The sequence below is a fragment of the Ahaetulla prasina genome, chromosome 1 (genome assembly GCF_028640845.1).
Source record: "Ahaetulla prasina isolate Xishuangbanna chromosome 1, ASM2864084v1, whole genome shotgun sequence".
Taxonomy (NCBI): domain Eukaryota; kingdom Metazoa; phylum Chordata; class Lepidosauria; order Squamata; family Colubridae; genus Ahaetulla; species Ahaetulla prasina.
The window spans coordinates 54856780-54871614 of NC_080539.1; the positions used below are offsets into that span (position 1 = coordinate 54856780).

At 41.2% G+C, this 14835-nt stretch overlaps 1 protein-coding gene across 19 annotated transcripts in view; it reads left to right on the forward strand.

Moving 5' to 3' along the window:
• TRERF1 (transcriptional regulating factor 1) overlaps positions 1 to 14214 on the forward strand; it is a 102140-nt gene extending 87926 nt beyond the window's left edge. For all 19 annotated transcript variants that reach the window (XM_058165267.1, XM_058165278.1, XM_058165268.1 and 16 more), the window contains 7 exons: positions 3630 to 3733; positions 4243 to 4318; positions 4500 to 4588; positions 5692 to 5805; positions 7017 to 7211; positions 9091 to 9299; positions 11994 to 14214. In XM_058165267.1, the coding sequence (XP_058021250.1) occupies positions 3630 to 3733; positions 4243 to 4318; positions 4500 to 4588; positions 5692 to 5805; positions 7017 to 7211; positions 9091 to 9299; positions 11994 to 12315 (1109 nt within the window). In that variant the 3' untranslated portion in view covers positions 12316 to 14214. The remainder of the gene's footprint in view (positions 1 to 3629; positions 3734 to 4242; positions 4319 to 4499; positions 4589 to 5691; positions 5806 to 7016; positions 7212 to 9090; positions 9300 to 11993) is intronic.
• Positions 14215 to 14835: the final 621 nt, after the last annotated feature.

Consider the following 14835-nt stretch of genomic DNA (forward strand, 5'->3'; position numbering starts at 1 on the left):
AGTGATGCTGTCCTTTGGATTGAAGGATGGCTGAGATGTCAGGAGAAAGTTTGGTGGTTGAGACACGAAGGACTTCACAGAGATGGCTATCTGTCATTCTGGATCTCAGTCTGCTTTTGTTCTGATTTAACAGAGAAAATGTTTGTTCACATATGTATGTTGAGCCGAACAGGCTCATCATTCTTTTTGCGTATGCCTCATCAGAGGAAACTTGGCATGATCCAAACTCTGATAGAAGTCAGGAGGAGAGAAGCTGATGTTGACTCTTCAGAGAATCATCACATTGCATTTCAATCAGTTCTAACTGCAGACTCTCCTCCACTTCTTCTGCATCCACCAGGAAGGGGGTCGAGAACAGCTTGATTTGTTTTTCAATGACAGAAAAATCTTGAAAACGCTGGTTGAATTCTGTCACAAGAGATGTAATTACAGAAACATATTTCTCCTTTTAGCAGAAAGGTCTGCCTTTGGAAAAGCAGACTTGATTTCAGACAGCGCAGGGAAGTGTGCAGTTTACAATATGTGGATATCATCTTCATTTAAGGGGAAAATGTTTCATATTCATTCATCTTGTTAGGGTGTCAAACTTGGTCTCTTTAAGACTTGTGGACTTCAACTCCCAGAGTCCTCAGCCAGCTTTGCTGGCTGAGGAACTCTGGGAATTGAAGTCCACAAGTCTTAAAGAGACCAAGTTTGGACACCCCTGATCTTGGCTTTTGTTTTGTATTTGGTATGAACTTGAAACTCCCTTCGTTATTCCCTGCCCAAGGGGTGGAGGCACGAGGAGCCTCACCAGGCGGCCCGAGGAAGGCGAAGCTAGAACTGCTGGGGTCAGGCACGGCCAGCAGCCACTTTCCCGCTTGCCGCCGCCTCCTCCGCCCCCTCCCTTCATTATTCCCTGCCCAAGGGGTGGAGGCATGAGGAGCCTCACCAGGCGGCCCGAGGAAGGCGAGGGTACAACTCCTGGGGTCGGGCACGGCCAGCAGCCTCTTTCCCGCTCGCCGCCGCCTCCTCCGCCCCCTCCCTTCGTTATTCCCTGCCCAAGGGGTGGAGGCGCGAGGAGCCTCACCAGGCGGCCCGAGGAAGGCGAGGATAGAACTGCTGGGGTCGGGCACAGCCAGCAGCCTCTTTCCCGCTTTCCGCCGCCTCCTCCGCCCCCTCCCTTCGTTATTCCCTGCCCAAGGGGTGGAGGCGCGAGGAGCCTCACCAGGCGGCCCGAGGAAGGCGAGGGTAGAACTGCTGGGGTCGGGCACGGCCAGCAGCCTCTTTCCCGCTTGCCGCCGCCTCCTCCGCCCCCTCCCTTCGTTATTCCATGCCCAAGGGGTGGAGGCGCGAGGAGCCTCACCAGGCGGCCCGAGGAAGGCGAGGATAGAACTGCTGGGGTCGGGCACGGCCAGCAGCCTCTTTCCCGCTTGCCGCCGCCTCCTCCGCCCCCTCCCTTCGTTATTCCATGCCCAAGGGGTGGAGGCGTGAGGAGCCTCACCAGGCGGCCCGAGGAAGGCGAGGATAGAACTGCTGGGGTCGGGCACGGCCAGCAGCCACTTTCCCGCTTGCCGCCTCCTCACCTGTTTCTCGATGGCTGTCACTGCCGCCATGCGTGTCCGACATGGGGAGGCGCGAGGAGCCTCGCCAGGCGGCCCGAGGAAGGCGAGGGTAGAACTGCTGGGGTCAGGCACGGCCAGCAGCCTCTTTCCCGCTCACCGCCTCGCAGCACGAAAAGGGCCATATTAAATTATACTTTCAGAATTTGCTGCGGGCCAATAAAAACTGACCCGTGGGCCGCAGTTGGCCCGCGGGCCGTAGTTTGGACACCCCTGCTCTATATCCTTTGCAATATTTTGTGATGGAAGGTAATACTCATTTTCACAACATGCTGTTGTATACATGTTCATCAGAGAAATACCATAGGAATAAACAAGAAAAGAGTTACAAAAAGAAAAGAATCTCTTCCAGATGTTTTAAAGTGGTGTAATCACAAAAATGCTATTTGGCCCTTTAGCCTGTTTTAAGAACTGTGTGAGAAAACAATAGACTTTCATTTGTTTTACCTTCTTTTTCATTGTAATATGAATGTATTGGTTTCCTGATACTTCCTGTATGTGTTTTTAAAAACTGATACAGCATAGGACAATGCAATTCATAATTATACAGCAGCACATAAAATGTGTCTGGTCTTTTTATTTGCGAGGTCTGCATCCTTGCTTTAAAATTATCACAAATGCTTCAGAAAGCTTTCAGATTCCATTTTAGCCCTTCTGGCCTAAGAATATTTCTGTCTTATCCTCTTGCCTTCATACCCTTCATACCCTACTTCACAAACTGTCCATTTCTACTATATATGCTTCCTTTGTTTATCATTCAATTCGGCTGATTTGTAGAGTGATAATTAATTGCTTTCTTAAACTGGTACTTAATCTTAAAATCTACTATATAAGAAGGGAGCTGAGAATCATCAGTCCTCAGTGCAGAAATCCAACGCCATAACATCCCTGACAGGTAATCATTCATCTTCTGTTTAAACATCTCCAACAAAGGAGACTTCATAACCTCACTAGGCCAGAGGCCTTCAAACTTGGTAGTTTTACTCTGAAGTTGAACCTGAAGTCCACAAGTCTTAAAGCTGCCAAGTTTGATGACCTCTGCACTAGGCAATGTGTTTCGTATCCAGCACAAGTTTGAAATCTTGGAAGACTAAACCTCTGGTCCCAGTGACCAACCCAAATTGGTTGTTGTTTCATATCTTTCCATCAATCTAAAAATTCCTAATGCCCGTCTGAAAATGGCCCATAGGAGGCAATCCTGACTGTACTAACCATTATGAAATATTTTCTGATTCTTGCCAAAATCTGCTTCCTTATAATCTTTTGGGATTTTCTGCCCAATCTTCTGGAACAGTTCTGAACCATTCGGCCTGCCTCCTACAGTTGAAGCTAGCTTCCCTATCTCCCCATTCTTTTTCCAACTGGGTGTCTTTCCAACAGTGGTACCTTTAGTTAATTTACCTTTGCCACAGATTGGGAAGCACTGGTGCAAACAAGTAACTTATATTTTTTACATCATGTTCAATCTTCTGCAACTTTGATACTTGATCTATGTCACCGTTGCCTGTTTTTGTTTTATTTTTAAAAGGTAATATTTTCCATCTATGTTCATCCAACCCTTTTAAACAAATTAATGCTGTTCCAAGGATGGAACATTTCTGCATTTGAGGTGATTAAGTGGAGTGTGTGAATGTTTTGGCTTTCCATGCTTCTGTTAAATCCAGGGAGCAGTATCCAAAGGGAAAGCTTCCCCATTTTCAGATTGCGAAGCATGGACAACCTGTAGACTTCAGAATGATGTTTAATAGAAAAGCGTCCTTCACACACACACACACCAAATAATAAAGCAAGCTAAAAACCACCACAGAGAAAACTTCAAAAGAATAGAAAAACAATCACATCTGGAGGAGGAGAAATCTCAGCAAGTAATTAAAATAAACTGCCTCCTATTGTGCCCCAGCTGTCTCAAAATAGGAACTCATATTTGTTAGAATTAGTGTCTTTACACTGGCTTTATGCATTCTTGTTACGTTTCTGCATTCAGCAGCTGAATTGTTTGAGAACATTAATTTTGTTTTCTTATTACAGTGACCAATCTCTTAAATATGTGCTGCTCGAGCATATTAACTGGTGGAGGAACCAACATAGAATATGGTTTGCATTCTCTCTTTGAAGCTAAAGGAAATATTATGGTAGGTTACGGAACATGTTAGAAATAGTAACATATTTCGTGAAGTAATTGGATATCAAGAAAATATTTGAATAATTAATTGTGAAATTATCTCATTAATGAGATTTTTCTTTCTGTAGTGCAACTTCTGAAAACTTTCAAATATGGTTCTTTATTTTAAAAACCCATATCTAATTTTTCTTTAAGAAAAAGGAGCATTTGGCTGCAAATGTCTGGTAACTAATAAAATATCTTGTATTTTATGTGCACTCAGAAATAAAATCCAGTTCCATTCCATTCCAACTGTTCAGAGAATAGCAACTTAAGCAAGAAACAATCTAGGTCAACAAGACACTGCATAAACAAGTCCAGTAAGAACTCTGCAGTTTTAAAATGTAGCATATCATAGGCAAAGAAAATAGGAAAATTGGAAATCTATTAAAATAATTAATTGTTAAAAGATTGAATGCAATTCTAATAATTACAAATCACGTACAATCCTGATTTGTTTTGTCTCTGTTAATATTGCAGGCTGCTCTGGAAATGCTTCTTCTTTTGAAACCAAAAAGAGCAAAATCACACCCTCTAGCCAATTATCATTATGCCGGTAAGTCGCGATGGGTCAGACACGACTTCGCAACTGATAACAACAAATTAAATAGAGAGCCTGCCAATTCCACACAGGAGCTTCTATCAGGGCAGGTGCTGTTGGCTGAGCACTGAGAAAGAAAGTCACTCATTTGACAGTAAAAAATATATAATGGTTTTCACCTCTTCATTTACTTCAGGTTCCGATCAGTGGACACCCTTTGAAAGAAAATTGTTCAGTAAAGCACTGGCAACATATGGCAAAGATTTCATTTTTGTGCAGAAAATGGTGAGCAGTTCCTCTCTCTTGTTTTCATGATCTTCTGGATACCACTTATTACTTATCTGCTAGGCTAATTCCAGTGGGCCTGGTTTTTAAGTGAAAGTTTGCATGTTTAGACTTAAATGAAGTCTAAATTGCAAGAATTTGTTCTTATTTTTAAAACACCTGACAATTTGACCATGAATTAATTTCATGAATCTGTCTATCTACCGTGTTTCTCCAAAAAGGCGACCCACCTTGAAAAGAAGCCCTATCATGTTTTTGAGCGCATGCGATCAAATTAAGCCCCACCCACAAAATTAGCCCTAATTAAGACCCTGCCCACCCCGGGGTGTAGGGGGTGGGGTGAGGTACACAGGTAAAAAATAAGCTAGGGTCGGGATGGAGGGTGGAGCTTCCCTACTTACCAGGCTTCCTACACCCCGACACCTGCCTTGCCTTCTGCGGCCACTTGCCGCCACTCACACACATAGCCCTGGCTCCGTTTTGTTTTCAGATGCCTGCCGGAGGCATCTAAACTAAAGGCAAATATAGAAACTAGGGCGATGCATGTGAATGGTGGCAGGCGGCCGCAGAAGAAGTGGGCCAGCAGCAGGCTCCTACTGGGTGGGGCTGTCGGTACCACCGCCACAAGATGTGTCAATAATTAGAACCCTCCAAAAAGAAGGCATAGCCGTTTTTTGGGGGGTCAAAATAAAATAAGACTCGGACCTCTTTTTGGAGAAACATGGTATGTATCTATCATCCATCCATCCATCCATGTATCTCAGATTGTGGAGATTTGGGTTTTAGTCCCTTGCTCAGCTTTGAAGTTCACTCTTTGATTTTCAACAATTTACTCTCTGTCACAGTTTAATCTGTTTCAAAAGAGGAATTAGTCCAGGATTAAAATGGTTTAACCTTTTAGTCGTGCATATAACTTGTTAGTAAGCTCCAAAACCAAAGTCTAAATTTTTGATACTGCTTCAAAGTTTTGAAATTGTGATAAGTATATATACAATACTAATGAATATATCTGAGAAATTTTTGTAGTGTGTGTGCTGCATATTCATGTTGTATTTTAGCTGACAATGTGCTAATGCAGAGTCTGAATTATTGTATGATTATAGGTGAAATCTAAGACAGTCGCACAGTGTGTTGAATACTATTATACTTGGAAGAAAATCATGCATTTAGGACGACGGCACAGAACTCGGCAGGCAGAAGTAAAAACTGAATGCCCAGTAAGCCTCACTTCCTTTAGTTTTGAAGTACATAAAATTGCATTATCCATGATAATATTTATATATTTGATTATTATTTCTCTCACTTGTGAAAAGAAACATTTTAGTAAGATAGTTATACATATGCCATAACCTGGTCCATGCTACAAGAATGTGTGTTGTTTTATCCTAAAATAATTGATTGCAGTTCTTAGCAAACACCACAGTAGTGTAGAGTTTTTCTGGGTATAGAAATCGGTGTTACTGCTTCTAGTTTGGAATTCCCAATATTTTCTTGGGAGATCCATATTTGCATGATCAACTGCCATATATATCCGGAAGGAACCTGGAACTTCTAGTTTTAAAGAATCACGAAGCAATTGATAATCAAATAATTCTACTTAAGGACCATTGCTAGTCAGAATAATATTAATATATATGAATAAGGAATTAAACTTCCTATAAAGCAGCTTACCTTGATTCTTCCAGTGCAGAGAAGTTGCCTTTCTATATAATATAGAACAGTTTTAGAGCAATAACAGGAACTTGAAAATACCTCGTCATATTTAGTTATTCTGAATAATACATTGTGTAAGGAATAATTATGTCAATTAATTTTCTCTCTAATTAAATATGGTTTTGGAGGTGTCTCACACCTCCAAAACAGATTTTTTTAAAAAAACAGACCTGGAGCAGATTTGTCTTTAGTAATTAATAATATTAGATCTACCTATTGATCTTGAAACAGAGAACAGGTAGTTCTCGACTTTGGGCCCACGATTGAGCCCAAAATTTCTGTTGCTGAACAAGACAGTTGTTAAGTGAGTTTTACAACTTTTCTTGCCACCGTTGTTAAGCGAATCACTGCAGTTATTAAGTTAGCAACACAGTTGTTAAGTGAAACTGGATTCCCCATGGATTTTGCTTGTCAGAAGGTCACAAAAGTTGATCACATGACCCCAGGACACTGCAGCCATCATAAACATGAGTCAATTGCCAAGCATTTTAGTTTTGATCACATGACCATAGGGATGCTACAAAGGTTGTAAATGTGAAAAATAGTCACAAGTCACTTCATTTCAAACAGTCACTAAAACGAACTGAGATAAATCAAGGTTTATCTGTAGGTACATGTCAGCTACTTCAATCCTTCTTTAACATCTCTATATATGGGCAGTTAGAGTTTCTTATACCGTTACTCCACTATCATCTAGCATGTCTTTGAATTTTAGACAAGTGGTGAAGATGAGGAAATAGAAGGAGAAGAGCAAACTGAGGAAGAAAAAGCATCTGTAAAAGAAGAGGATACAGAAATTCAGAATTCCCCTGACCCACCGTCTATTGCTGTTGCATCACCCATTAACTCTCCACCAAGCCTTGGGCTACCTGCGACCTCTTTTATCTGTGAAATGCCAGATTGTGGGGCTGTAAGTGTAATTGTTCATACAGTAATACACACATAAGGTCACAAAATAAAAAGGCCTGTAAATAGAAAGGAATCAACTGTGGCTAAAGAAAGCAGTGATAGCACAAATAGTAATAAGTGCCTTGGATGCAATCCCAAAACATCTGGAGTACCATTTGGACACCCTAGGCATTGACAAAATCATCAGTCAGTTGCAAAAGGCAGCTTTTCTTGGAGCATCTTACAATCTGAAGTGATAAATTTAACACTATCAAGCAATACCTTCCCGACCTCCGAACCTTTCGCCGCGAGCTTAAGACATATCTATTTATTTGCGCAGGATTGGACTAGATTTTAAATTCAAATTGGTTTTAATGGGGATTTTATTATTTTTATTATCATTTTAATTATTCGGCCAATTATAATAAGTTTTTTAATGGATGTTTTATTTGTATTTATATGTATGTTTTTATCTGGTTGTGAACCGCCCTGAGTCCCTAGGGAGATAGGGCGGTATAAAAATATGAAAAATAAATAAATAAATAAATAAATAAATAAATGAATGAATAAATAAATACCTGCCTATGTCAGGTTCTTGGGAAGGACTTGATAGGTGGATAAAATAGCTAAATCCAGGCTAAACATCTGGAGGACTGCAACCATTCATATTAATAATACGTTAATACACACATGCAGAAGTGTGTGGATACCGATGCAGCTAAACTGCGCAGTTCTGTGACTTCACAGTATGCATTCAGTAATTGAGGTTGGATGCAAAATCTCTTACATTGATGTCCAGAGTGGCGTAGGCCTTAAGATATTATTTTATTATTATTATTTATTATATTTGTATACCGCCCTTCTCCCGAAGGACTCAGGGCAGTTCACAGCCAATAAAAGCACAGTACATACAATACAAATTTAAAAAAACATATAAAAAACTGATTCAATAACGGCCTAAAAATTTAAATACAATTTAAAACCCCGTTTAAAACCCTAATTAAAACCCTAAAATTAAAACTATGTTCAAGCTAGTCCTGCACGTCGAAACAACAGCGTCTTCAGCTCGCGGCGAAAAGTCCGGAAGTCGGGGAGTTGAAGAAGCCCCAGAGGCAGCTCATTCCAGAGGGCGGGAGCCCCCACAGAGAAGGCCCTCCCCCTGGAGGTCACCGGCCGACAAAAATTAAAACAAATGTTTAATTGTTTTAAATAATTAAATTGAATTGTTGAATTGTCCCACAGCGAGTTGTCCTGAGGCAAATTGCCCATGGTGAATTTTCCCACAGTGAGTTGACCATGGCGAATTGGCCACTGCGTATTCGCCATGGCAAGTTATCTGTGGCAAGTTGGTCATGGCAAGTAGGCTAGGATGAGTTCTCCCATTCCACAAAGCCGCCATCAACTGCTCTGTTATTCCTTCTTTTTCCAAAGTTGAATGTGGCTCCAAGCAACTAAAAAAAGTTGCTTATGATTGGTTTAGCCTATGCCTGGGATTAACCTTATGAATAATAAAAGTAAAGTATAACTTTGATAACTTCTGTCATGGATATTAGTTTAGAAATTTTAACAAATATATTCCTGAAGCCCAAGAGTGATTGAAAAGACATCATTGGCCATTTGGTTTGACGGAGGGTTGAAGGGGTGATCTCTGTAGGCATGTGGTTTTGATCATAGCTGTTAGCCAAGACAACTAAATAACAATCTGTTCAAAAGCTGTGCTGAGAATGCATGGTGAAGCTGTCTTCATGAATATAACTGCCCAGTCAGAAATAGAGTTCAAAATAAATTATCTTGCACGGTCAAATTAAGAAAACAGGCAAGATACCATTTGAGTATCATTATTACAGATTTTTTTAAAACTTTAATTCAGAAAACCTATCTTTGACTTATTTGCCCTCTAGGTTTTCACTTCCAGACAAGCCCTGAATGGCCATGCACGTATTCACGGTGGTACAAATCCTGTGGTCAAAAGCCGCTGTGGTGGCTCTGGCACTAAACAGAAGTCGAATTCTCAGAATGACTACTGCTCTGTCAAGAGTTCCCCAGCTCATAGCACAACAAGTGGTGAGACAGATCCACCTACAATTTTCCCCTGTAAAGAATGTGGCAAGTAAGTAAAGATGTCTACTCAGTAACATAGATTTTCTATGTAGAAAATCAGTCCCCAACAAAGTAAGGAAGTTGCCTTAGTGAATAAGATTAATTCTTATGGTAACCAATCATACTTGCTGGGTATTCTGGGAATTGTACTTCTAAAGTATCCAGAGAGCAACAAGGATGCAGAAGATTGTTCCAAATCACTGTATAATAGAGTGTTAAAATATAATGTGTATAATTTGGACAGTGTTAAGATGTCATAAACCAAAGCTAACCCTCTTTTGGCTTGAGGTAGAGGTGGAATTTATTCTGTATATCATGTGGTTTTAGCTTAACATGACATGTCAATCCAGCCAATGCTGTTTACAAACCACAATTTTTATTTACTGCATACCTCAGGTTTGCTCAGGATTATGCTACTTTAACCTGAGATCTGCATCTTTAGCTGCTGGCATCACTTAAGAAAGCTGAGCAAGAGACATTAGTTTTATAGCCCTACTGAATTATTGGGTGATATTGTAGAAAACTCCTTAGCATTCTGTTTTTAAAGCTATAAATAGAAACAAAGAAGTATGCCCTTGAATGTTTTCAGCCTCACAGACTTCAAATGTATAGGATCTCCCTATTTGGGCAATAGGATTAGAACTAAGAGACTGTATCTGTGAGTATATGCTTAGCCAGAAATTTCCAGTTTATGCCAGTACCACATTCTTTCACTTTAAATGTATTCATTTATTGTGTATGTAAAACTTCTCCCTCATAGAATCACTTCTCCCCCAATTAATAATTCCCATAGGTTTTTTGGGGGGGTGGGGAGTTGTTTGAAATAATTGTGAATTGAAATTCTTGCTGGTCTCTTCCAAAATCCTTAGGGAAGTACTACATGTTGTGACTTAGGTTTTCTGAGTCATTAAAACACATGAGTAGTCCCAAAAACCTTTTATTGCAACAGCAATAATGAATTACATTCATTCACAGCTGAGTCCCAATTAGTTGCAAAAAGTCCTTTGGGAGAAGTCCTTCAGGAGAATCACCAAACTTTATCTCCCTTGACCTACTCTGCCAAAGACCTACTTGGCAAAGCCACACGGATTCCAGAATCAAACAGAGATGCTGACTGGGAGCAGAATTAACAACGTTGCTTTCCTGCAAAGTGCCCACATGCCTTTTCTCCTCTTTTAAGCCTTATGGGAGGGGGCCAATCATCTCCAGGCCTTATTCCCGAGTCGTCCCTTTTGTTTTAACTGTTCATGTCTTCTGGCAGCTCTGCGCATGTGCGCACTAGGAACAGACTCCTCCTGTTCCTCTGCCTCTCTGCTGTCCGACTCTGGAGGCTCTGGAGTCCACACATCACTCCCAGATGGCCCTGGCCCCATCTCTGCCTCTGATGCAGAGCCCTCGTCTGGGCCTTTCCCAGAATCCACGACTGGCCCATGTCCCTCCCCAGCCTCCTCACTGTCTGACTCCGCTGCCAGCTCCGCAGGCTACTAGCCGACCACAACGCTACATGGTTGTGATTAGGGATGTACATGAAACAAGTGTTTTGAAGTTGAACAAGACAGCCCTTGCATTCTTGCTTATGGTAACATCTTGAGATATGTAACATCTTAAGAACATGCTTCTCTGCCACCCTGTTAAATTATTCTTTGTAGTCCTCGAGTTACAAATGTAATGGAATCTGCCCATTCCATTTGTATCCCAAGAATTTGTGGCAATGAATCTCGTACCTTGAATGGGATCACTCCCTCCTTTCGCCCACACATTCATTAATCGAATGCAAGGCTCATTAAGTGCACATAAGATATTTCAGGGTGGGGAAGGCCATGGGGCATCTAGTGATGAAACAGGCCACCTGCCTTAGACCACCCAAGGCCTCCTTAACCCATTGAAATACCTCAAACTCCTCACAATTGCTTCCCCCCACCCCAATTTACCATGCCGGATCACTTATCTTGTGAAGATCTAGCAAGCAGTCTCCTCTCCAGCCTTTCAGCCACATGTGCCCCTCTGCAGTTCTGTTCAGGCCTCCACAGGCCTTGCCCGGAAGGTTGCCAGCCCAAATGGAGCTTCTGAGGGGCGGATCCATCCCTCAGAAGCTCTGTTTGGGCATCCAGAGACACACACACAGAGGCCATTGCAGGCCAAAATGGAACTTCTGGATCTGCCCCTCAGAAGCTCCATTTCAGCCAGCAACGTGCAGGACGAATGTTGCAGAGCCTCTGCGGTTGTTCGTAAGGATGATCATCTACCGTGGTGCTGCAAGATTTGTAATTACGGGACTTGTTCACAAACGTTAGGGGCAGGGGTGAAATCCAGCAGGTTCTGACAGTTTCTGGAGAACTGGTAGTGGAAATTTTGAGTAGTTCGGAGAACCGGCAAATACTACCTCTGGCTGGCCCCAGAGTGGGGTGGGAATGGGATTTTGCAATATCCTTCCACTGCCATGCCCACCAAGCCACACCACATCCACCAAGCCACGCCCACAGAACCGGTAGTAAAAAAATTTGAATTCCACCACTGGCTGGGGGCGCTTATTGTGTAACTTTGAACGTTTGATAAGGGAATGCTCATAACCCAGGGATTACCTATATCTGATCGGCAGTGAAGGATCAGCCCCTTCTTCCCTGTAATTCTTGGAGAAAATGTAATATACATTTGTAATGTATACAGATTCCCTTTCCCCCCCTCCCTTTTCATATTGTATTAGGATATTTTTCAAAATCAAAAGTCGCAATGCTCATATGAAGACCCACCGCCAGCAGGAAGAACAACAGAGGCAGAAAGCCCAGAAGGCTGCTGTTGCAGCTGAAATGGCAGCCACAATTGCAAGGACTGCTGGATCACCAGGACACAGTTTGATTCCTCTGGATCATTTAGACTTGATAAAGCAAGTCGAACAGGGAGACGACCTTGGCAGCGATGTTGTACAGGAACTGGGAGAAGTAATTGACAGTGCTGAAGTGATAAACCCCAGCCTCTTACTGGATGAAGAAGAATCAGAGTTGCTTCAGGATGATGTTGAGCTGTAGACAAAATGAGCCACGTCTGTAACATTACAGATACCACATGAAATCGGTTTCCTCCAGTGAAAAGACTATATTTCTTACTTCCCTTTTATTTTAAACGATTTCTATAGCTGGATTCTTTTAAATCCAGAACTGGCTGAACACATTTATCTTGTGATGTTCCTGCTTTTCTTTTCTTTTCTTTTCTTTTCTTTTCTTTTTTTCCTTTCCTATCCTTTCCTTTCTTTTCTTTTCTAAAAGTGGAGGAGAATTGTTGTTTTCTAAAGGAATCTTGGAATCAAATATTCTGAAAAGACCATATATCTTAAAACTTTCAAAAGAAACATCATATTCTTTCAATTCCTCAGGAGACTTTGTTTTGTTCACTTCTGTTAATTCTGGCTTCAAAAAGGCCTGCAATAGGACTGTGAGATGGCAAAAACAAGTCAGTGATACCTGCATCTTCAATCCAAGATGGACATGGAATAAGCTGTTAGTATCTGGCGATTTTGGACTAGGGCAACCTAATATAGTCCTTCTGCTTGGCCCTATAATCAAGATAATCTAATTCAATTATTTCCTCTCACACCAAAGGTTTGACACCCAATGAAAATTCTGAGGAGGTTTTGATTGTCTTTCCTAATAAGATTTAAATGGATGTTCTGTTTGCTTGGGCAGAGGCAGATTGATAACAATATATCCTGTTCTGCTTTACTTGGATCTGGAAGGAAGAAACAACCATGAAACCAGAAGGAATAACTAGATCAGAGGTGTCACACTCAATCGTGCCATGGGCTGCATCGGGATTTTGTTTTCCCTTTGGGGGCCGAGGTGGGCATGGCCTGGTTGTTGCGGTGACTGGGTAGGTATAGCTGGGCCCCGGGGCAACAGGGGCCGGTCCTGCACTGTCTCCATGATGGGCCGCAGACTAACTCTGCGGCCTATTGTGGGCCAGATGTGGGCGGTGCACCACGTGTTTGACACCTCTGAACTAGGTCATTCCTCCATGCAAATCTAATCTGATCTATTATCACCAAATCTAATATGTATACAATTGTTTCTTTTCAAGAGTTCCCATAGTCATAATCCATACTTCAAAGCTTCCAATTTAGGAGATTCAGAAGGAACAGTGAGGTCAGTGAACAAAGGAATATCAGGGAGATTATAGAGAGACTTTTGATTTTACAGTGACAGAATGGCTGAAGCAAACTCACCACTTTTTCATATAAGATTCCTGGATTGCATGTAAATTAATGACTGATGTAGTGAAGCATAGCCAATTTGTACAGGAAATCAGTTACTAAACAGTTGTCTTTGAAAGTATAGGTATAATATGCTATCTTTAGCTTCACAGCAGTGTTCTCCTGAAAAGGTGCAAATCAAAATTTTTCTCAAAAAGGTCCTCCTTCAAATAAATCTGGTTTTATAGATGTTTATTAAAATTTATCCAAATAGAAAAGAATGGTTTGCATTTTGTCTCTCATCATAAATTTTATGTGCCTACTGTGTCTCAGTGGCTGCAGAATGCACATATGCAGTTCTACGCAAACCTTGGTGCAGTTCCATTCACTTTTGTAAACTGAATCATCATGATGATATGATGAATCATATCATCATGAAAGTGTGTGCAGAAACTAGATGGAACCATGTAGATTTTGGTCATTGCCAAAGAGTTTAAAACTGCCAAGTGTACAAATCGTTGATGAGGTTAGTGTAAATGTATTGAACATTGCACTTTTTATGCCTGCCAAAATTGTCTTTTATAGACTCACAGGTTTGAAACTAAAAATATGTCCAATAACATTACACAAGTTTGAGAGACCTACATTGTGTTTATTTGTTAAGCTTCTCATTTTAATTATACAACCAAAATACAGAGCCATAATTAATGTTTTAACAGTTTTCACTTTGATAACTATTTTGAAATTCTTATACTCTCTACGGCTTATACTCAGTTTTTTTTTTAAAGCCCTCTTATACTCAGTTTTTTTTGTTTTTTTTTTTTTTTTTTCTTTTTCACATTTTACAATGAGCCCTGCCAGTGCAGTGAGAGGGCGGGCGGGAGCCGCCAGCCTTCTCAGCTGAGGGAGGGAGGTTTCAACCGTAGGTGCCTCATTTCCACCCTGTTTATATCTGAGTCCCCAGTTTACCCCAGTTTTTGGGGTAAAATTGGGGACCCTCGGCTCTCAACATCAGGAATGGGTTCAGTTTTTAATATAATTCTCTAGCATAATTTATCAGTGAACAAAGAGCTCAAAGTTATGTGACAGCATAAAATTATTCTGTTTGCACAGTCATGGCTATTTTCATGAGAGCCAGATTTTAGCATTTGGTAATTTAATAGTTTTAAAAATATTTTTTGTGAAAGTCAATTTTATATGGCCAAATCCTAAAGTTCCTACTCTTCAAAGCTTTGCTAGTCATGGCCACCAATGATAATTGTTCTAGATGTGGTAATTACTGTGTTCAAATCAGTTCTGTGCCCAATTATAGATTACATGCACCACATGAAAAGTAGTCAAGTTGAAATTATCAGTAATACCA